Source organism: Urocitellus parryii, chromosome 1, assembly GCF_045843805.1.
Source record: "Urocitellus parryii isolate mUroPar1 chromosome 1, mUroPar1.hap1, whole genome shotgun sequence".
NCBI classification, from domain to species: domain Eukaryota; kingdom Metazoa; phylum Chordata; class Mammalia; order Rodentia; family Sciuridae; genus Urocitellus; species Urocitellus parryii.
This window is the reverse complement of record NC_135531.1, coordinates 215,821,784-215,845,812: the sequence shown is the minus strand read 5'-3', so window position 1 is coordinate 215,845,812 and position 24,029 is coordinate 215,821,784. Positions and strand designations below refer to the sequence as shown.

Genomic DNA, 24,029 nt, shown 5'->3' with positions numbered 1-24,029 from the left:
ATGTTTTATTGAAGGAAGTGGTTTGTTAAAAAATTGAGTTTGGCTCCTCTTTTTCTGTCTTGTATACTTTCTTAATATCTGATGCCTCTGTCATGTGATAACACAAGAAGATCCTTCTGAGAAGTGGCCTCTTGATTTTGGACTTTCAGCTTCTAGAACCATGAGCCAAATAAATTTATGTTGCTTATAAATTATCCAGTCTGTGGCAATATGCTATAGCAGCACAAAGAAGACCAAGACAAATAGCATTTGTCTTCCTTCTATGAACACTACTCTCTTTATCAAATAATTGCTTGGCCACACCCTTGGTATTCTAAACATGCTTTTTTCCTAGCCAAACTGACACTTTTCCAAATCCTTAAATTTGTTCCCCTTTTGATTATAAATTTTATCTATAATTCACTTCACTCTTCTCACATTTTATAATAGGCAGTCACAGAACACCCTTAACAATTTGCTTAGAGGATTCTTCAACCAAATATTACAGTTTGTACCTCTTAAATTCTGCTTTCCACAAAGCCCTAGAGCACAGACACCATTCATCCAAGTTCTTCCCTACTTTGTACAAGGGTCGCCTTACCTCCACTGTCCAAAACGATATTCTTTATTTTTCAGCCTAAACCCTCATCAGAGTGACCTTTGCTCTGCATATTTCTACCACCATTTTGATCGTGACCACTTACAATAACTTCTCAGAAGACTGAGGCTCTCTCTACAGCTACCCTCTTCTTTTGAGTCCTCACCAGAATCTCCCTAAATGCCCCATTCATAGTGATACAGGCTTTGTCTAGCATGCACTTCAAAACTGTCCCACCTCTACTCATGACCCTGTTCCCAAACTCATTCCACATTATCAGGTATGTGTTTATAGCAGCACTTCACTTCTGTGGTACCAATTTGTGTCTTAGCCCTTTTGTGCTGCTATAACAGACTACCTGAGACTGGATAATTTATAAAGAACAGAGATTTATTTCTTGACTATTCTAGAGTCTTGGAAGTCTGGGAAGTCAGGTTCCCTGCCTAGTAACATTCTCCTCCATTAATGGCACCTTCTTGCAACTGCTTTCTCACATGGCACAAGGTTGAAGGGAAAAAAGACCTAAGCTAGTTTCCCCAGCCCTTTTTAAAGGGATTAACACATTCACAAGGACAGTGTCCTGAAGATTCAACCCCTTCTACAAAAGGTTGCACCTCTTAAAACTACCACAATGGGGATTAAGTTTCAACATGAATTCTGGAGGAGATATCATCACTGAAACCATACCAAAGGTTTAGTAATTTTTCCTACGGCCCTAAGGCAATAAGTGAGCCTGTATCCAGATTCTCTGATTTCAAAACCTCCAGCTACTCAATCCCTTGTATTTTTTGAATCATCAGAGATGAGTAGTAGTTTGTACATGTTGCTGGGTAATCCAACCACAGGATCTGAGAATTCTTTCAATCAATTTCTTCTTCTACTGTATGGAGTTTTCTGTCTTCATGTCAAAGCTAGTTTGATAGCACAAATTCTGAAGTGACACCCATTTTATTTCTTATAGTCATCATAGATAAACCATCAATGTGAAATGTGAAACTGATTATCATATGGAGCACAGGGACTCTATAACCAGGTATCTTTTTGTCTGTTTTTAACAACTTTATGCTTGTATGAGCCATAAAAGCACATTTCCTGTTAATGTATTTTATTAGTCTTTTTTTTTACCAAAAATATTTTATCTTTGTAAAGTAGAAAGATTGTAAATCAGAGTTTAAGACCGATTAAAATAGTTTTGTATGAATGGACATATGAATATTCAAAATCTACTGTAATTACTCAGTAAATAATTGATAAAAACATGAAACTACATTACTTTCATATTTGGACTTTATTATTCTGGAACTTCTTTTATTCAGAAGTAATTTTGATCCTAAAGCAAGGATTTGTTAAGATACCACAGTTCGATGAGAATTTATCATGAGGTTAAACACTTTAAATGATGTTAGTTACCTTTTATGTCTGATAAAAATGTTCTTTTCCTATGGTTCAATGAATAGTTTCTCTACCCCCCAAAAAACTAAAGCATACTGTTACTAACCTTTTTCTTTTAATTTTTAATTAAGGAAGATTTGAATCTAAGATTTCTGCATGAGATGATGGGTAACATATGATTAACTGCTTTACTTGGCTAGCACAGTGCTTTGAACTGATAAGTCAAATGAACGACATGTCCCAGGCCGCACCAGGAAAACCACACAAGCAGCCAAAGACCTTCATCTGTTGCTGCAGCAGTGCCCTGTCAGTGAACAAGTAGACGAGGAAGAAGAAACATGAGCATGTCCTATAAGAGTTTGACAGGATAGGTTGGAACTTGGCAGCAAACTATGAACTTGCTAAAGGTCAAAACCTGGACTTGGCACTCACATCTCACAGAACTCGCTTATCTAGATGTTTCCAAACTGTCTTCCAATGTGCCCTGCTTATCAAATGGCAAGGCAAAAAAAAAAAAAAAAAAAAACAGGGAACATTTGTTGCTCTACTTGCTCCAAGTTAGCCATGCTGCTCTGGGACTAGGTAGCTAATAGAGAGAAACCAGGTTACAGGGTTACTGTAAAGCAGTCGAATGAATCTGACTCAAGCCAAGGTAGGGGTAACCCTCACGGGATGCCTTGGCCTTAACAAGAGTGTGCCATCAACCGTCATATCTGGGACATTGACAGATGGATGCACAGGGGCCATTGTGAACAGAAGGGAGCCAACTGTGGTAGAGATGATGGTGTAGAAAAGCCATGGGCTGGTGAGAGAAAAATCCAGGTACATCCCAGGAGGGCGGGAGAGGTAAATGCTCAGTGAGGAAGGCATTGTGAGTACAAAGTGCAGTCCTCTGGGCACTGGGCAACATCATGGGAATTTGGCCTCAGTTTTTTTCCAGATGTAAGTATGTTGCCCTCAAAAACCATGGGCAAATATAATTGCAGCAGATAGCACTCAAATGAGATAGTACATGTGTGATCTGTTATAGCTGTTCAGTTCATTCCCTTCTCACAAAGTCAAGAGCCAGTGAGAGGTGTTCTATGTTGACATGTCTGTTTTGTCATATGTTCATATATATATGCATGTACACATAAATATATCGTTCTCTTTTCTGTATGTTCAGGTAGATAACTACATCAATAGATGAGAATAGAGTTGTGAATGTCTATGACCATCTATACTTCAATTTATACTAGTTTGGATTGTGGTTTTTGTCTATTTTAGACTAACAGGTATTAATAGCAGGACATTTTTCAATAGTACTTACCAGATGATACTTGTTTTATAATCATTAGATGTATGAAAAAATATCTGGGTGCATACAAACAGTTGAGGGCATCAGTGAACAAATCCAGATTCATAGTTACTAGCCCCAGTGTGAGTTCAAATAATATTTTCTGTAGCACAAATACTTCTTTACTTCTTGTTTGATGGTTGACAAGCCCAAGTGCTGATTTCACCCACTCTCTGTATTTCTGCTAACTAGCATTAATACCTTACTTTCAAACTTCCATAATGTATTTAACAAACTAGGCTTAAGCAAAATCAACAAAGTGATCAAGTGAAATGTAGCAACGTTATCTATTGAAACAGAAGGTTTTATAGGTAGTGTACCTATAAAGACTATTGCCAGATAAGGTCTACAGGGATAAAATCTCAAGACTACCTTTTGAAAGAACATTTCCTGTTAGAGAATTACCTTCCCGTAAGCTGTGAAAAATTAATAAGAGAAGGTGCTACTGGAGTAGATATAGGAGAGCTATGATGGGGCCAATTGTGGGAGTGAATGTTATATATGGGAAAATTCAAAGATTTGGGAAAAGATGTTAAGCTCTTTGTCAGCCTCTGGGATTGTGGAAGCACATCGGTTCAATTGTGCTTGTAGGAAGAAATCCTATGTTAATCAACTAAAACTTTTTGTGTGTGCCTGCACACTACAGCATGAAACTGTGCTAGGTGTTGAGAATTGATGCAAAAAAAAAAAAAAAAAAAAAAAAAAAAAACCTGTCTTAAAAAATATAGCCTACCTTAATAGAATACTCAAGCAGGCATGGAAAATAGTTATCAATATAAGTCATGAAATAACAGGAGCCAAAAGAGTAAAAAAGCAAAAGTCAGAGGAGGCAGAATTGAAGTCTTCATGAAAGAGGTAGGAGTCAGAGGGTAGCTGGTGGTGACAAATAAGAGAGCAGTTGTAGACAATGCAGAAAACTGACTTGGTACAAGAAATAGAGGTGAGAAAGGGGGAGAGGGTCTCCTGGGTTCAGCGTGCAAATCATGAGCTAAGATAAGAGTTTCTGCAGGGAGTAGACATGAACCTAGAAAGAGAGAAGCATGTTGGACTGAGGAGGTTGTCTGTTTTAGTCAGTTTTTTCACTCCTTTGACTAAAGAATCTGACCAGAACAACTGTAGAGAAGGAAGAGTTTATTTGAGGGCTCACAGTTTCAGAGGTCTTAATCCATAGAAGACCTTTCCATTCCTCAGGGCTCCAGGTGAGGCTGAACGTCATGGCAGCAGAGGGTGGCAGAAGGATGCAGCTCACATCATTGTGATAAGAAAATAGAGAGAGGGACTCCACTTGCCAGATACAGATATATATACCAAAGCCACGCCCCAGTTCCCACCTCTTCTAGTCACACACTACCACTCCCGTTAATCCCATCAGGGATTGACTCACTGATTAGACTAAGGCTATAACCCAATCATTTTTCCTCCAAACTTTCTTGCATTATCTCACGTCTGGGCTTTCTGGGGACACCCCACATCCAAATCATAACACTGCTAGGGCCGGGCAAAGGCATTTCTGCCTTCCTATAGGCAATGGAGAAATATGGAGAGCTTTGAAGATAATAAGCGCCAGGGTGAAAGTGATATAAGAAAAATGTCTTCAATGATGATGCAGAGGATGGATTGGGATGGATGAAGCTGATGGCAGGAATACCTGGAAATAGATTTTTCAGGAAGAATCGGTAGGTTCAATTAGATGGAATTGGTAGGAAAAGAGAAGAAGATATCAAACATGTTTCAGATTTTGAATTTAGGTCCCTAGTAGCAGAATATAGAACCACACAGATGCCACCAAGTTCAAGGAAAAGCAGTGAGACAAAGAAGGATTTCTGAAAGGTCTGATCAGAATTTCTTAAAGGTCTCTGAGGAGCAAGAGGGCTTGGAAATGGACCTCAGGGACTCAGCAGAGGGTTATCTAGTCTGTGCTATCCACTAGAATACTTAGTTCCATGTCCGAATGTAGGTATTGAACTTGAAATACGCCTAGTCAAATTGAAACATGCTGTGAGTGAAAACTCACAGATTTGAAAGAATTAATATGAAAAAAGATTGTGAAAGAACTCATTAATGAAATTTAATATTGATTACATATTGAAAAAGTATTTTGGATATATTGACCTAAATAAAATATGCTATTATGATTCATTTTATCTTAAATATTTTTCAAGTATGGCTCACATTTTATTTCTATTGGAAATTGCTAATCTAGATGTTCACATTGAAGCTTCTCAGTACTGTGAACACATACATATGCTTCATATGTATGTGTTAATTTTTTTTTTTTTTTTGCCATACTGGGGATTGAACCCAGGAGTGCTCTACCACTGGGCTACATCCCTAGCCCTCTTTATTTTTTTATTTTGAGAAAGGGTCTTACTAAATTGTTGGAGCTGGCCTCCAACTTATGATCTTCCTGCCTCAACCAACCAAGTCACTGGAATTACAGGCATGTGCCACTGCACCCAGCTTAGTTAAATGCATTTTGGTATCAATCATCAAGTATGAAATATTTCAAAATGTGCCTTGCATTTTATGAGTGTCTCTACATTTTCGTGAGCACTTATAGAAAAGGAATTCTATCTCTTCCTCTCATATTATAGAGATCCATTTGTTCATTTTATCCAAAGCTTAGGTTATTACATAGTATTGAACATTGCATTCTTTTTTTTCCTTCAACCAGCCGAAGATGCCGCAGCTGACAGTCGTAAAACTTATTTGCTAACTGATTATTTAAAAAATACTTACCGAGTGAAAGTTTACTCCTTGCGGTGGGTTTCAGGTAAGAATTTTTTAATGGAGGTGAAAATTTTTATGCTTATTTTCATCCTGGTTAGTTTGGGTTGTGGGGTACTTTTATGGCACTGAGAAGATATAATTCTTGCTTTTAAAAACTCTCTGGAGAGAATTTTTTCTTCTACTTAAGGTGCAAATGGAAAGAAACAAAGAATTTCTTTGACTTGGAGTATCAAAAGTTAAATGCAAATTGAAACCTTGACATTAATGATGGAAGAACGAACTAGTGTAGTAGTCACCATTCATGTTTTCCCAACCTAGAGATATTTAGTCCTTTTGTGAACCAAAATTTTAAAATTTATTGCATAGTTTTTAGCTTATGCAAATGTTTGACAGCAACCTGAAATACTGATGTGGCTCTTTTCTCTCTTCAGATCATGAATATCTCTACAAACAAGAAGATAATATCTTGCTATTCAACGCTGAAAATGGAAACAACTCCATTTTCTTGGAGAACCGTACATTTGTATGTTTAACCATATAACTAAATCATGCATGAAATTCTGGGGATTTTTTTCATGAATTCTATCCTGTTTTCCATGAGTACTATCCTTTCTCATTCTGTTGGACTTTCTGCAGCATACAACACAGTGGATCTTTCTCACCTTCAAATGCTCCCTGCCTTCGCTACTTTTTAGTCTCCTTTGATGATTTCTTCTCCTCTGCTCATGTATTTACATGTAAGTGCTCCTTACAGCTGTCTTTACTCTCTGGCCTCTTTCCTCACTTTGTATCTGGGGTGAATTTCATGCACTTCCACAGCTTCTGTGCTTTCCCCTCTAGTTTTTGACACTAACCTCTTCCCAGGATCCAAATTTCAATTTCCAATAGCTAGCTGTCTCCTTCCCAGGGGTGACCTGCAGACCTTTTAAATTCAGAATCCCAGGTTTAACTAGTTATCTCTGCTTCACTGTCCAAAACATCTTATTTCTCTTGCCAAGTTTCCCATCTTGGTAAATAACCTCTTAATTCTCTTCCCAGTCACTTAAACTAGAAACATCAGATTCGTCTTTGACTCTCCTGACATGCCCTATAATTAGATACTCACCAAACCCTACCAATTCCATGTCAAGTACTTCACAGATTTCCGTTTCCTCTTGATAGTCTTGGTTTAAACCCTCAATTAATCTTATGGTAGTGAGTACTCTAACTTGTGCATATCTATTCTGGAGACCAGATCACTTAGCACTGCCCCAATCCAGCCTGATACAAGCCCCCTGCATGTGTTATTTTAGACACTGTGTCATGATTATCTTTTAAAAAATGATATTATCACTTCCACATACAAAAGCAGGTCATAGTTCCATGTCTTATATTTAAGTCTCAACTCTTCCTAATTTGATGCCCTTGCTCTCCTTCCACTTTGTGGGCACACCCCATGCTATATTCAGGTTACCCATATCCCTTAAACATTCCTCAAACCTCCATACTCTTCCCCACACCTTGGGTTTTGCTCATGGTGCTCCTCCTACTGAGGAAGTTCTCTCTCTGCTCCCGATCCCCACCCTCACAGCCATCTTTCCTTGGTTTGATTTAAACCTTTCTAACACTGATCACTTGCCCACCTCATATTATGGTCTTCTTTGTGGGTTACTGTGCCATCTCTCCTGGGTGCTCCCAAGGCACACACCATGTGTCTAGAAGAGCACCATCTATGTAGTAAGTGCTCAATGATGGTGGTTATATTGTTCAACTTTTCTTTCTTTTCCTTGATTGACAGGAAGAGTTTCCACATTCCATTAGTGATTATTCAGTGTCTCCTGATGGGTTGTTCGTTCTCTTCGAATACAACTATGTGAAGGTAAAAAAAAAAAAAAATGCTTTCTGTGACATTTAAAGAGGTGGATGAATACGTTATTTTGTAACTAATTTCAGTGTATGCATGTTTTAAGATAGACACCTAAGTAATATACTTGTCACCTAAAACTCATTAATTCAACACCAAAAAATTGTTCTTATTCATAAAAGACAAATCCAACTAATGTTTCAAAAGAAAAAAATATTTTCGTGTCTTCAAATACTATGAAGTATAATTAGTATTGAATTGTAGATACTTATAACATAAGTTAATAAAATAAATAATAAATAATAATAAAAGGCATTTATTGTATAATTTTAAAGTTAGTATACATGTCTGACTTGTACATTGGTTGATGTTACTCCTTATATCTTTTGTCTTAGCTTTACATTTAAGACCTTCAGTAAATATTTACTTTGAAAAGTTAAACCACCCATCCTCCGGAAAAGACTCTAAAATGCCTCAGACCTCCTCCCAGCCTTCACATCCCACCATACACAACCATTCTAAGGAAGAGAGCCTCTAATCTGACCACAAAGGTCCTACCAAAATCACTCAGTCTGCTCCAGTCACTCACTCAATGTGGAATTCTCACACACACAAGAAAAGCCAATGCTTGATCACACGTCCTCTTGATGTTTAGCATTAAAAAAAAAAAATCAATGGTAACTTTGCAGCTTTTTTAGTAATTCATGGAGTTGACAATAGCTGTCAAGGATAGGAAGTTTTAAGACATGTAGGAAAGATTGGAAACCTGTAGAGATACTCTGTATTGGAAATGAAATACAAAGCTGGGAATTCCCACCCCCGACTTTTACTCTCTGGGACAAATAATATCAAATGTCCTTATCTCACACACCAACACTGCTGTACTCAGGCCAAGCAAAGCATTCCATACTCCATTTACCATCTCAGGATGGAGATTCTCAATCATAATATTTACCCTGCATCCACAGTGCTGAGCTCTGTTTCCTGGATATGAAGACTCTCTGATTATATTTTGCTAAGCCCATCAGCTATAAGCAAATCAGAATCCTCTGGCAACTTCAGCATATCTATTTTTCAATTAATGGATTTGTTTGTGTAAACCAGTGCTTCTTGTAACTACCCATAAGATAAAGTCACTTGAAGAACTTTTTAAAAATTCTCAGTGTCTGGGTTCAATACCGAGGTCAATAAATTGCAGTCTTTAGGGTAAATCTGGCATCAAAATGTTATTTAATGTTACAGATTATTCTAATGGGCAACCAGAATTGAGAACCACTGAATAACAGTTGTCCATGTTAAAGACTAACATTTGAATTTAGTGCATTATAATTATACATAATAGTAGGGTTCGTTTGAAATATTCACAAATGCCTATAACATAGTTTTCTCCGTTTTTACCTCAGTAGCACCCCTTTCCTTCCTGCCTTCCCCTTACTCACTTCCTCTACTCTGCTAGTCTTCCTTCTGTTTGTTTAATAGAGTTTTATGGGCAGCATAAATGTCTTCATGACGAAATCCCAGGAAACATATTCAGAAGAAAGAAAAGGCTGATTCTATTACATTTCCTTGGGGCTCACTCTCCAGTGTTCTTTTGCCTTCTCCAGGATAGACTTAGTGCATCCAGAATTATCGATCATCACTTCTAGGTAGTGACCACAAATAAATGAGTCATAAATAACTGAGTGAATGGGTGTCATCCTCCAGCCTGACATGGAGGCTATCCCAGCATCTCCTCTCGTTAGCTTGTGTCTTGTCATCTACCACAGGGTGGTAATGTTCCATAGCCTTGCTTTACACGCATTCTCATGGATCTGAGACTGTTGCCATAGTTATCCCCCTTTTCCTAGAAAGAAAATGGAAGTTTAGAAAATAATCTTGCCTGGTCTTACACAGTAGAGACTTAAATACAAGTTAGAAGACTCCAAAGCCTTCTCTTAAACATGATTTTCCTTATCTCTACATTTCAATTTCTCTTGGATACCATGTTCTTTGGCCCATTCTCGTGGCAGTCTCCACTATGAAACTCAGCCCAAGACCCACCTTTCTACGTCAGCCTCTCTCCCTCCCGGAGACCTGATTTATGGTTCCTGCTTCTCCTCACTGGCTTCATCATATCTCTTTGCCCATCACACTGTGATTCCCTGAGGGTAGTTCACTTGCCCATATCCCCCACTGCACGAGGAGCCACTCTGGGAGAGAAATGTCTGGAAGATGAAAGCTGCCAATCTTCACAGACTAAATAGACTGATAATTCTTTTTAAGAGATGAGGTAAACGAACCAAATATTTTGCATTTCCTTTTATACCCATGATGATTTTGTCATTCCAAAATGATCTCAGCCCTTAATATTTCCAGCCAATACCACACCTTTTGGCTTAGCAACTATTATGCTCAAGGTTGCCTGGAAACAAGGATGTGTCAGAATAATCCAAGATTTGGGAAAAAAAAATGTGTGATATACGAGAAGGGCAATTTGATAAATAAATACTTGTTAACATGGGAACATAAGGGGAGGAGAAATGACTAGTAGTTATGGTAGGAGCCTTGACCTTGTGTCTTAGCTCTGCTATCATGTAGCTAGTTGTCCGTGAGCTGGTTGCTTATTTCATATATCTCATCCTCAAGGACACAGTTTGAACTTTATTGTAATTTCATTTATTTCTTTTACACCTACCATGTAGCTCACACTAGATTCAAGATATGTAAAGATGAGTAAGACCCAATTTTTACATGTAAGAGTATGGTGGGGAGCACAGACATATGGACAAGGAATTTCTTTTAAAATGTTTTATGTTTATTATACACATAAAGATTATAATTTTTATGAATACAAAGATATCATCATATACAGATTCTTTATCTTCCGTCATTTCCACATTTTTTGTTTGGATCCCCAGAGTCTAGTGTATATCTCTCCATATTTTATATTTTTCTCCTTGTTCATATAACTGTGTGAAAGTATATGGGGATTCTTTTTAGTTATTGCTTATTTTACAAAAGTAAGATTCTATTTCTATTCTTTTTGGTAAGTTGCATTTCTTAATGATACCATGTGGAATTCCTTCCAAGTCATAGCTCTAATTTATTTTCTAAAGAAATTAATAGGCTTTATATTTTTAGAGCAGCTTTAGGTTTCCTGAAATTAAACAGAAAATTCCTAGATGTTTCGCATCCCTTCTTCTCCAGTTTTCCCTACTATAGACATCTTGTATTAATTACGGTACATTTGTTACACCTGACAATAGGAATACATTATTATTAACTCAAGTGAATAGTTTACATTAGGGTATGGTCTGTGATTTGGGTAAATGTATGATGTGAATCACCATTATAGTATCATAAAGAGCAGTTTCGCTGTGCCAGAAAGTCCCCTGCCTTCAACCTATATGTCCCTCTTTATCCCCTTTATCTCAAGCAACCACTGATTTTTTTTTTCCTGGTTTTGTCCTTTGTTTTTTTCCAGAAAGTCATATGGTTAATCCAGTGAACAACACTTTGCATTGGCCATTTCACATAGCAATATGTGTTTAAGGTTCTTCCAATCTTTTTTTGTGGCTTGATAGCTTATTTCTTTTTTTTTTTTTTTTTTTTTTTTGCTGTTTTTTTTTTGGGGGGGGGAGTTCCAGGGATTGAACTCAGGGACCCTCAACCACTGAGCCACATCCCCAGTCCTATTTTGTATTTTATTCAGAGACAGAGTCTCAATGAGTTCCTAGTGCCTCACTGTTGTTGAGGCTGGCTTTAAACTTGCGATCCTCCTGCCTCAACCTCCAGAGTCACTGAGATTACAGGTGTCCGCCATGGCATCTAGGTGCTCATTTCTTTTTAATCACTGAACAATATTCCATTGTATGAGTTTATTACAGTCTTTGTATCCTTTCACCTATTGTTGAAGAATATCTTAGTTATTTCCAAGATTTGTCAATTATGAATAAACCTGTTGCATATGTTTGTGTAAAGGTTGTTCGTGTACTCAAAAGTTTTCACTTATTTGGATAAATAACAGAGAGTGCACTGGTAAAATTATTTGGAATTAGTGTTTTATGTTAAATTTTTTAATTTATGAATTCAATTTGTTTATAAAATGTAGGATTTCAGACTTTTATATCACTTTATTAAGTTTTTTCAAGGAATTTTTTTAATTTTTTATGGTTTTTTTGTAATTTATTGGTAAAAATGTTCCTAATATTCTCATGGTCTTTTGATGCCTGGAGAACCTGTTGTGATGTCCCATTTTTTGTTTCTGATATTGGACATTTGCATTTTCTTTCCTTCTCACTTTCCCTATGTTAACCATTTTACTAGTCTTATAGAATCACTTTCTGATTTTATCGATTTTTCTCTATTATGTACTTTCTATCTAGTTATTGCTCTCAAATTTATTTCTTTTCCTCTAGCTACTTGGGGTTTAGTTTGATTTTCGTTTTCACTCTCTGCAGATGGCTGTTAATAACTTGATGATACTTTATTTTAATTTTAGTACATATTACTAAGTAGATTTCAAAAAATCTATGGCATTTTCACCATCAATCTACAAAAGTAAACATTTTTTCCACGCTGCCACCAGTAGAATCATGTCTTATAAATATTTTGCAGGTCTGTTGGGTAAAAAGTGACAATTTACATTTTCCTAAAGAGACACTTTTATATACTATGCCAAACGCTAGGGCTAATGTTGTGCAACAATTGATAGCTCATTTATTTTTATCACTTTGACACTTTGGCCCACTGTGTTGCTGGGAAGGCACCTTGGAGGAGAAGATGCCAAAGCAAGGTTATAAGTGAAGATCAGAGAAGTTTGTACCAGACGGCTCTAGGATACTTAAAAATTCTAAAATTCTAGGAATCTAAATAGAGAATTATAATATATAGTGAAATTTGAGAGTTATACAATAACATCTTACCATACCTATCCTCTTAAGCTCCCATAGTAAGTGACCAAACTGTTAAGAAGTGCACAATCCTGAAATGTTTGTTTTCTCTTATAGCAATGGAGGCATTCCTACTCAGCTTCATATGACATTTATGACTTAAGTAAAAGGTCAGTGAAATTTCTCCATGAAATCTATGAGACTTTTCTAGTGTACTTTGTTTTTTTTTTTTTTTAAGGAAATCCCACTGTAAGTTATTCTTTTGGTAATATTTCCTTTTATCTTTTTTCCAGACAGCTGATTACAGAAGAGAGAATTCCAAACAATACACAGTGTATCACATGGTCACAAGAAGGTCATAAATTGGTTAGTGAACCTCTCCTGTCATCAGAAAAATGTTGACCTCAATATTTCATATGCAGAAGTCACTAACCCTGAAATAAGGCAGACACCTTAGAAAGCCAATAATTCACTATAAAATATAGTGCTATTACCCAAGACAATATTTTACTAATCTGACATAATAAATATAGTTCATGAAAGTTTCCAGATTTCTATTAGAGAATTATTTGTTCTCTGGAAAAATTCTCATTGAACTCAAGTTCAAATTGTCTATTGTGCTTAGATATTGTTTGAGTCACACCTGCTTTCTGCTAGTTTGGTGAACTTCTGAGTCACTCTAGATATCTTCATATTCTGTGGTGCAAGGAGTGTCAGAAGCCCCAAAAGAATTTAAATACATAGATGAAATTCTTATCTGCAGCGGAACTTCCCTCTCCAAGAATGCAGCTGCACTCCCCTGCTCCCACCTCAAACAGAAACCCACAAGCTCATATCATATCGTAGAAGAGGTCCAGTCTGCTACTTCTCTGCATACTTTAGCATGCAAATCACAATATTTGTAAGCTTCTTATTTTTAACACATTAAGAATGCTTTTAGTATTATTTGGGGATTATGGTCTGTGTAGTTCTCATTTAAGAATGGGACGGAGGGAGTAAATGTCTCTTGCTCAAATTGACTCTCTAACTATGGCAATCCTTAGACTTCTATAGATAAAAGTATTTTTAAGACTCCAGGATAAAAAATAGCATGTAATAAATTTTCCCATCTCTTTTAGGCATATGTTTGGAACAATGATATTTATGTTAAAATTGAACCAAATTTACCAAGTCAAAGGATCACATGGTCGGGAAAAGAAGATGTAGTATTTAATGGAATAACGGACTGGGTTTATGAAGGTAGGGACTAACGCTTTCTCGAATCAGAAAATCTATAAGATTTTAAAAATACTTAAACATTTTTTTTAAAGTCGAGGACACTTGATGGGATTCAAAATAAGCTGCATATTTTAAAATGTCATGAATCTAATTTAGAACTCACAATACCAGGTATCTCACGGACCAACAATGTCTTCACAGTAACCAGGGCTGCCTCTGTCCCAATGGTCTCACAATGCTCCGCTTGTCTTTGGTTAACTGTGACAAAGGGCCTTTCTGTGTAGGTAACTTTTCTGGCTTTAATGAGGCACAAAAGTTCCAGATTAATATCAAATGTTTCTCTAGTGAGACCAACCTAACCCAGAAGTTTCTAAGGAAAAGTAATACCCCCGTAACATTCAAAAGGATGCTAAAATATTGTCTGGTGGTTGGCAAGTATCAAGGAAGAAAGAGTCTGTTTTATAGAGAATCTGTGTTCACTTGAACTTGGACAAATTGTGATTTTTTTCAATTTTAAAGAAGAAAAAAGTAATTAGAAAGGCTTAGGAAAAAATGAGTAAAAGAATAAAACTAAAAGAGTTTAAAAGTAACATTCTGTTTTTAGGAAAAAGTTTTAGAAAAACTATTAGGAAAGCATTTGAGAAACTTAGAAAATATTAGAAAAACATTTCCACATCTACAGTTGCCAAGATAAAAGGCATTTTGAAGCTGTTCCAAACTGTTCATGAGGTTGCCTCATACTTATTAGAAAGACTCATCCTTATTTCATCCTATTATTTATTCTCTTCATGCTTAAAAAAATATAGTTTTAGTTGATGATTTAATTTTGATGCTTATCCTATCCAAGTCAAGTTTGATTAAAGGAAGACATTATGAGAACAACCATAAATTTTATTAAAAGAAAGATAAATTTCCATTGTCCAGAAGGAAGTGTTTGAGTAAAACTTTTAATGAAATTTACTAATACTAGCTATTAGGGGTTCTTTAAGAGTTACATAGCATGGCGTAGGTAATATAGCATGGTGCAGGTGATACTCAGGGCTTATCAACATTGAATGAGCAAAGCGCCTTCCCCAAGCTGTGACCCTCCCTCAGGAAGAGCTGGATTCTCTAAGATAAGAACACAGCTAACATGCAACATTCTTTCTTTTTGGTAGGGGGTACTGGGGATTGAAGTCAGGGGCACTTGACTACTGAGTCATATCCCCAGCCCTGTTTTGTGTTTTATTTAGAGACAGGGTCTCACTGAGTTGCTCAGCACCTCGCTATTGCTGAGGCTAGCTTAGAACTCAAAATCCTCTTGCCTCAGTCTCCCAAACTGCTGGGATTACAGGTGTGTCTCACCACGCCCCACACATTCTTTCTGAGGTAGATAATTTTATGTATTTATAACTGAGCCATTACGTATGCAAGAATGACTTCACAGCTCCAGTGTGGCCCTTTTCTTAAAAATGGCTCTTCAGTCCACAGAGGTAACTCATTATCAATATGGAAAAAGAGCCCACACAGTGGCACCCGTCTATAATCCCAGTGGCTCTGGAGGCCAAGGGGGAGGATCAAGAATTCACAGCCAGTTTCAGCAAAAGCTAGGCACCAAGCAACTCAGTAAGATCCTGTCTCTAAATAAAATACAAAATAAGGTTGGAGATATGGCTCAGTGGCCGAGTGCCCCTGAGTTTAATCCTGGTAACACACCACCCACCACCACCAAAACAAAAAGAGAGAAAAATGTATTCTGCCTTCCAAATAAATAATAGTTGAAACATCACCTGTACCTATATGTACAAGTAATTTTACAAACCAAAATCATGCTTTAACTGTACTGATTTTTTGCCATTGAAGCTGTATTGTAAACTAGAATCAAAAGGTAAAAGGTGAGGAATGAGATGTCAACTCAGTACATGAAGAGGTTCTTAGTGGAAACTTGACTCAGTCAAAAGGCCTGCATTTTTAGGCAATTTACTAAATCTCTTGAAGCCCCTCCGTTTCCTTCTTTGTTTAATAGGTTATGAACGGACTCTTTTAGGGATCTCTGTGAAGAACAAGTTACATGTGTTTTACAAATTATAAATGACTATAGGAATGTAACTCAGTGACATAGGCATGAAGCCATTAAAGAGGGAACAGGCTGCCTTTCCAAAGGAGAAATACAGCATAACTCAGATCTGACCTGGGTTAGTTCTTGCTTCTACTAATTATTAGCTTTGTGACCCTAGGCAGGTTTCCTACTCTCAGTAAGCCTGCCTCATTGTGTTCATCTGTACAGTGGGTTATTGTGAAGAGTAACTGGCACAAGTACCAATGGTTATCAATGTCTGGTACATAGACAGCGCTCACCAAATGTCAACTGCTCATCAAAATAATTCTTACAGTTTATTGTTGCAATTTGGACTGCTACTGCTGCTATTGTTATTATTGTTATTATTGAAAATGCATTTTTTAAATATTTATTTTTTAATTTTGGTGGACACAATATCTTAATTTTTTTTTTTTTTTTTACTTTTTGTTTGGTGCTGAGGATCAAACCCAGTGCTCCACACGTGCTAGGTGAACACTCTACACTGAGCCACAACCCCAGCCCTGAAAATACATTTTTAAGCAACTTATAAAGATGTCTTATTGTCAGACAAGTGATTGGGATACAGAATTTCCTACCCATATATTCTAGTTTATATGCTTTTGCTTTTATGTCTGCATTCATATCATCACATGAGACCTGTGGGTTAAAGTAGAAGTCTCCACTCAGTTTACCTGAACCCTCCACTTCCAGCTGGTGATAGAGGGTTAGACATTTTAAGAGCCAGAGATTGAAAATCCCCTGAGTTGACCTCATAACTACAGGGAGGAGCTGCCTATGTCAGATACTAAGAACAAAGCCAACAACGTGTACTGCAAAGCAAGATCTTTATTTCACTTTCTTCCCTTATGACCTTCCTCCCTCACCCACCAGCATATACACCAAAGGAGGGTGTGAAGCCAAGGGAGTCTTCAGTTTCTAAGCTGGGCAAAGGAGATGTTTCTCAGTAGGGGTCTCATGGAGCTCTTGCCATTCTAAATCCATCCTTCCCACACCTTGTTTGTGCCAAGAGTAGTAAGCTCTGGGCACCATATTGGTTTGATAGCCTGGAGCTACACACCACCCACCAGTACCCTGCGGGCTCAGTACAAACTCAGCCCAGTTGGGGAGAGTATGCTGGCATGTTGACTGTTTGAAAATTAGAAAGGAAAATCAGCCTCCTGTGTGAAATTTACTTTTAGTATGTTTTGAGGCATAAATTTAGAGGATTACAAGATAAAGAAAAAATGTAGAGCTTATATTAAATATTGCATGCTAAAATATTCTAAAATGGTCCAATGGGTTACTTATTTTTACAACCCAGATATATCCTCAAAGATTTTGTTTTCATTCATTTGTATTACTCTGATTTTGGAAGCCCAGCAAAAGCAAAATGCTTCATTAGTTGAACTCTACTGTAATTACTAAAGCTAATGAGAACAATATTTTGAATGCCAAAGCCAATTTATCAGCTACTTCTTGTAACAGAACAATTTATGTCTTTTTTCAGAGGAAGTCTTCGGTTCCTACTCCGCTCTGTGGTGGTCTCCAAACAGTACTTTTTTAGCATATGCCCAATTTAACGACACAGAAGTCCCACTTATTAAATACTCCTTCTACTCTGATGAGTCGTTGCAGTACCCGAAGACGGTGCAGATTCCATATCCAAAGGTCTGTGCTCCCATTCGTTCAGTGGTTCTGTGATTTGATGGGAAGAGAATGGTTGCATTTAATCCCTTCCTGCTAATGAAAATATTGTCAGTCTCTCTTCAACAGCTTGCTGTGATTACTCTTGCTGTAGTCAACAGCATCTGGCAATTTTAAAGTATTTTTATTATCCCAGGAAAGAGTGTGATTTAAGGTTTTGTAATTTCTCCAAAAACTTTGAGAAATGACAAGCAGAAAAAGATGGTGAAAATGCTTTTGAAAGAGGTAGGGGGATGAAAATGTTTGAATGAAGGAAAAGAGAGGCTGTAATTGAATCAGAAGCTCATCTCATTTGTAGAAGTTGGAATGTGCCAGAGATGAAGTTGAAAAGCTTGGTTATATATCAGATTGTATTACTAATTAACGGGCTACAGTACATGACTAGCTTTAGTGATTCTATTATAGATTTGGCACTAATGTAAGTTTTGCACATCCTACATTTGTAATAATAGTGTCACATCTCGATTTTCAAGGCTCTTCTCCACCATCCAGCATGCCTGTTTATTAAAATTGAGAGCTTGGTTAAACAGTACAAATCAGGGAAAGGGAAGGCTAGAAGGGAGCCAGGGATTCTTCATTAGTATTATCATAATAATGGTCACAGTGTCATCTATCAGAAAAATCTAATAAAGTGATTTTGCTGTAAGCAATTTGGAAAAAGAGATTTTTATTTTTACCAACTCACTTAATTTGCTTTATGAAAAGCTGCCATTTTAGGAAGGGAGAGGAAGTTAAAAGGAAAAAAGATCCGAGACTAAATATGGAGATGTGTTTTCAGTGGAATGTTATTTTTTGATGAGCAAAACTGGCAAAAAAGAAAAAAAACACCATAAAATGCTCTCACTATAAAAAATCATATTATTTCTAACTAATCTGTCAATAGGATATCTGTGTGTATATGTGTATATTTAAAAAGACTTTCTAAGCTTTGTCATAATATTGACTATAAGACTCTAACATGATGAACCTGAATGTGGAGTAGAAATGGTGGCTGCCTAATTAGCATCATTGTCTCAGGTACTAATTTTACTTGGTGGACTGTGTCTTTGGCAGAACACAAGGTGCTCTTCATAGAGACCACCAAAGACATTTTGTCCTAGGGAGTCATGGTATATTTGCGAATGATTTAATTGATTTTAAGAGATTTATTCTTGCTTACATGATGTACATAATTGATGAAGTATAAACGTTCATTATTTAAATGGCAGTGCTTTGGACCTTCAAGTTTTACACATACCCACACACACACACAAGTACATAATATGTTTCTGCCTGAATATGAAAAGGTTCCATCTCCTGACTCTCCCTTATGTTCATTTTATTCACATTAAATTGCTTTAAAGTGTCATTTGTTATAATTTTAGGGCCATAAAGCCCAGCCATTTTTGTGCAGTTTTAAGTTCTGTAATGACTGTGTGCATGTGTATGTGTGTGTGTGTGTGTGTGTGTGTGTGTATATGTGTGTGTGTGTGTGTGTGTGTGTGTGTGTGTGTGTGTGTGTGTATAGTATATATATACCAATTCCATGATTATTCCTAGGCAGGAGCCGTGAATCCAACTGTAAAGTTCTTTGTTGTGAATATCGACTCTCTCAACTCCACCACCAGTGCCATTTCCATGGAAATCACTGCTCCTGCTTCTGTGTCATCAGGGTAAGGCTCTTCACTTCCAGGCTTGGGCTGGGGACAGTTCCACACTTCTTAGGAACACGTTTCAAACATGAATGGCAGACTCAGTGGCAGCATCCCTTTGTGTCAGCCAGACTGGCACTCATTCATTCTTCCACTGAGGACTCCTTGTTGAATCCCTCCTCCATGCCTTCAGGTTAGGCCCAGACATGCACAGTGAACAGGGCATTCGGAGTAACAGGTGTTGTGCAGCCCACAATCAAATTAGAAGAGGCAGGGCAAAGGCAATGTGCTCCATGAGGGGAGGTTTAGGAAGGCCCCTTTGATAAGTTGAACTGTGAGCAGTGATTGCAGAAAGGGAGGGATTGGTCCACATGGATACCTGGGGATGCAGCATTGGGCAGAGGGAAAAGGACAAAGGCCCCTTGGGGCAACACAGTGGGGGCCTCAGAGGAAGTGCAGGGAAGTCAGAGTGACTGAGCCTCCTGACTGAGGAGAGTGTGGTAAGAGATAAGAACATGTAGGCCATGTAGGCCACAGCAAGACCTGAAGCAGTTCAGAGAAACTGGATTCCATTAGGAACCCCCATGACCATATTGTGTGCCCCATAATGTCATTGCTTCAGTGACCCTGGAGCTTTGGAATATTGCCATTTAACATCTTCAGACACATTTATTTTCCTGTAAAGAAACAATGCCGGGTGCAATTTGTGGCTACCTCGTAATTTTTTATTTATTCCCATTTTCATTATGTATGTTGGCTTTGTGATTGTTTTTAAATAGGAGCTAGGATATATTGAATGCTCACTGTGTGCCAGATGTAGGACTTTATCACATGCTATGCTTTTTTATGCTTTAAAGTAAATCTCTCTTTCCAACTATTATTACTGTATTCCTCTTTTACAGTTAAGAAAGTGAAGCCCAGAGGTTTAAAAAAAAATGGCCAAGTAGCACTCTGTATTCAAACCTGTTTTTCTGGAGATATTACATACAATTTCCCCCCTACCCTCCCCACCCCCAGCCCCGCAATGAATACAGATAATGCCCTCAGATTCCTGAAGGCATTATCAGAGCAATAGGGAAGCATCTGACTTCTCTGGGGTTACGTTAACTATCAGACATGCTATGATTGTGCTGTCTGATTAGTATTCTTTAGCTTGGATAGAAATATCTGTATACACTTATTTATTCCAAGAGGGGACTCGATTGCCAGTAAATTTAAAAAAAAAATTCCCTGACTTTGTTCAAAGGTGTAAAATTTTACTCAACAGTTCTAAAATTGACTGGTTCCATCCAGGGACCTCTTCAACATTGATTGAAGACTACTATTTACAATCCCAAGCATGTGCAGGGAAAGTCTGTGTCCTGCTAGCTCTTATAATCAGGGACAGGATATAAAACATTCAGATAAATTTCTGCAAGAGTGAGGTGACATAACATAGACTGGAGGCATTCCAAGGAAGGGAGACAGGTTTTCCATGACCCCCCCCCCCCAGGTTCAAGGAAAGCATCCTGAAGAATGCACAGATGGAGCAGTTATGATTCCAGCAGGGCACAGAGAAGAGGAAGGGCACCAGGGTGAAACTAACAGGGCGTGGGAATCATGGGCTCTCTGGGGAAAGCCCAGCAGTGCCTGGTATGACCTCTTGATCTACAACCAAAGTCTGTCTGCAGAGAAGATAGATAAGCCATGGGCTCCTGCTAAGAAAAATATTCCATCTGGAAGGAAGTATAGATCTCACCAGTTTATAAACTTTTATTTAAGGACTCGGAAAGCTTTGCTCCTGTGAGATATAATGTAGAAATGCACACACAAAAATAAATAAATAAAAGTGGACAATTGCCACTTGTGCTGGTGAGGCTAACCTTGCCCCTCTCTCCTTCTCTGGGAGTCCCAAGAGATGAGGTCAGTAGGACTTGGGGGAGTCCCAAACGATGAGGTTGGTAGAACCTGGAGGAGTCCCAGAACACAATCAACTCCACTGTGAGAGAGCTGAGGCTCAGACAGGCAAAGTCATTTGCTCAACTCTCACAACAAGTTATTGTGGGAAATGGGAATAGGACAGAGGTCTGTGCTTCCCAGAATCAAATAACTAAATAGTGGAGTTAAAATATATTGAGCGCTTGTGGGCCGGACTAAGCTCCGTGTTCTGCCCTTACTCTCTCATTTATTCCCCGTGAACACCCTAAGGGGTCATTTTACAGCCATCTCATAGATGATCCCACTTAAAAATCACTTTCCAAAGCACAGTTTGTGAAGTGCTGAGCTCAGGAAACTTATCCAACTTTAAGGACTTATTTATTGCCCTCAATGAATTAATCATTAATTCTTTCTGCTTTGTAGTTCTTTAAGCTAGGGGCTGTCTTGTTCACTGTGAATGTTTTACATGCAGGACCCAGGGAATCCATGAATCCATGTAGGTTATGCCACCTAACGAACTGCCTAGCCCTCTCAGCTGTGCTACCCCCTGATTCACTAGTTCCAGGAATGGGGGGCTTTGCTAGGACCAGCATTGTCCTTCCTTTCTCTATCCATGCTCTCCTCATTCAGTTTCCTGTTATCCCTGTCCCTTTGTCAAAAGAGCTTTCAGCAAGTGAACCCCTGTAGGAGGATGAGACTGATTGTGGTTTTGATAGAAACTAGCAGAAGTGGGTAGAAATGGGTGGATGTGTTACTTCTGTGATAACAAGTGAGAAGGGCATCGGGTCACTTTTCCAAGAACACTGGCAAGCCTCTCTGCTACCCTTATTGGTTTAGTGCTAAGGCTGATTAGTTAAGCTGCTAATGTGCATGGACTACTCGTACTGGGAGTTTTTAGAACTCAAAATATGAGAGGAAAAAGCATATAATGAAAAATTATAAAACTCCTGTTTTATTTAGAGAAATACTTACATTGCCAACTAACGTAAGACAAGTTCAACAGGGTAGGAAACAATTTTAGGATCTCCAGTGCCTAGCAGGGTGCCTGGGACAAAGCTAGTACCCATTTGATATGTGTAGAATAAATTATTAGATGTGTGGATGGATGGATAAGGTGGGTTTTCCTGGTGACTTTGTTTGTAGAGCTTAGGAATTCTCATAGCCAGCTCCAAAGACAGCCTTCAAAGTGACCTTGCCTAGCAATCCCTCTTTTCTGTCTGCCCCCAAACATCTGTAAATTCTTTGACTTGAGAAGGGTGTGTTTTACTGAGGCAACCCCACCCAACATCTGCCTAATGGCTCTGGAGGCCCATCTAACCGGGATAATGACATACCCTACCAGTGTTCTCTCTGCGCCTGGGGGACACAGTAGATAAAGACTTGCTCTCTGGAATAGTGGATGACCTTAGGACTATAAGGTCATCAACTCTGAGATTGTCACTGGAGGAAAACTAGTTCCTGGAAAACTATAACACCTGCAGGAAAGGAGGCAGAATAGGGCTTGAATGCTACCCTAACCTTGAATGCATCCCTAATATCTGCCATGTTCCATCTAGCCCTACCCATTCCTCTTCTCAGTGATTTGTCAGCAGACCCAAGAGGGTTGGCATCCTTATCAGAGCAGAGGGTGGCATGGAGCCTGAGGCCAGCACTGGCAGTACGCCTGCTTCCTCTGGTGATTCACTGAATTAATCACTCCACAATTTAAAGTTGCTCTTAGAAGCAATTTTCCCTCCAATATCCTTTCCAGTTAGTAATGCATACCTTATTTTAAGTAGCCTTCATGTTTCCTAAAAGCAACATTTACACAAATTAGGGGCATGACTATCACCTAAGAGACTTTATTAAATGCCAACACTTTGCAAGGCCTTGTGCTAGGATAGTCACTCTACAAGGAGAGTCCCTGTAAGTGTGATATTCAAAATCAAGTCCCTCGGTGAATGCAGGTGTGATTTGCTTTATCCAATTCAGTCTACACCCAACTTTCTAGTAAAAATAAATAAATAAATTTCACTGAGTGAGGAATGTTATGCTGAAAAGGAGCAATGAGGTCAAGCTAACCCGCAATTTCCCAGAGTGTCAGGCAGAGCCTGTGCCTTGGGAGTGAGCGTGAACATGAAAGCCAAAGCCAGCCCAGCCGCTTGATCTGAAAACTGACTCCAATACTCTGCAGTTGGGTGATCTTGGGCAAGTTACTTAACCTCTCTGCACTTCTGTTTCCTCATCTGCAAAACATGAACTACAAGGACACAGGTGGTCATGGGTTTTTGTCAACCACTTAGAACATTTCCTGGCTCAGAGTAGATACCACGTGGGTGTGAACTCTTATTGTTATGTCCAGAAATTACTCTGTTGCATTAGCATTTAAATCAACCGTATTCCCCTCGGACAGATCCAGCTCCAGAAGTTCGAAGAGCTGTAGAGTCCCTGTGTCTAACTCTGGTAAACAGTCCAGGCTCCAAGGAAGCCACACCTGCAGCCCCTCTTCCACCCTCCCCCAACCACTACAGAGAGAAAATATGCTCAATATTTGCCTCTTTCTCTTTGCAGAATAAAACCAGCACATAGCATGTAAAGCATAGTTGATAGTCTGCTTGTTGAATGTTTCTGGTGTGAAGTGGAGTCTTAAACCTTTCAGTAAAAAGTTCAGTTGAGCCATTGGTTTATATCTTTTTCATGACCCTGATATCTCAGCCTGGCATGATCTTGGCTCAGGGCTGCAATTGAAGAGAAGTGTGTTTAGAAGAAAAG

General features: G+C 38.3%; 1 protein-coding gene across 1 annotated transcript in view; it reads left to right on the top strand.

The window, feature by feature from the left end:
• Positions 1-24,029, top strand: part of Dpp4 (dipeptidyl peptidase 4) — an 80,658-nt gene that overhangs the window by 21,544 nt on the left and 35,085 nt on the right. The window contains exons 3-10 of the mRNA XM_026393086.2: positions 5,980-6,078; positions 6,467-6,558; positions 7,813-7,893; positions 12,867-12,919; positions 13,043-13,115; positions 13,868-13,988; positions 17,534-17,694; positions 19,270-19,382. Of these exons, the coding sequence (XP_026248871.1) occupies positions 5,980-6,078; positions 6,467-6,558; positions 7,813-7,893; positions 12,867-12,919; positions 13,043-13,115; positions 13,868-13,988; positions 17,534-17,694; positions 19,270-19,382 (793 nt within the window). The remainder of the gene's footprint in view (positions 1-5,979; positions 6,079-6,466; positions 6,559-7,812; positions 7,894-12,866; positions 12,920-13,042; positions 13,116-13,867; positions 13,989-17,533; positions 17,695-19,269; positions 19,383-24,029) is intronic.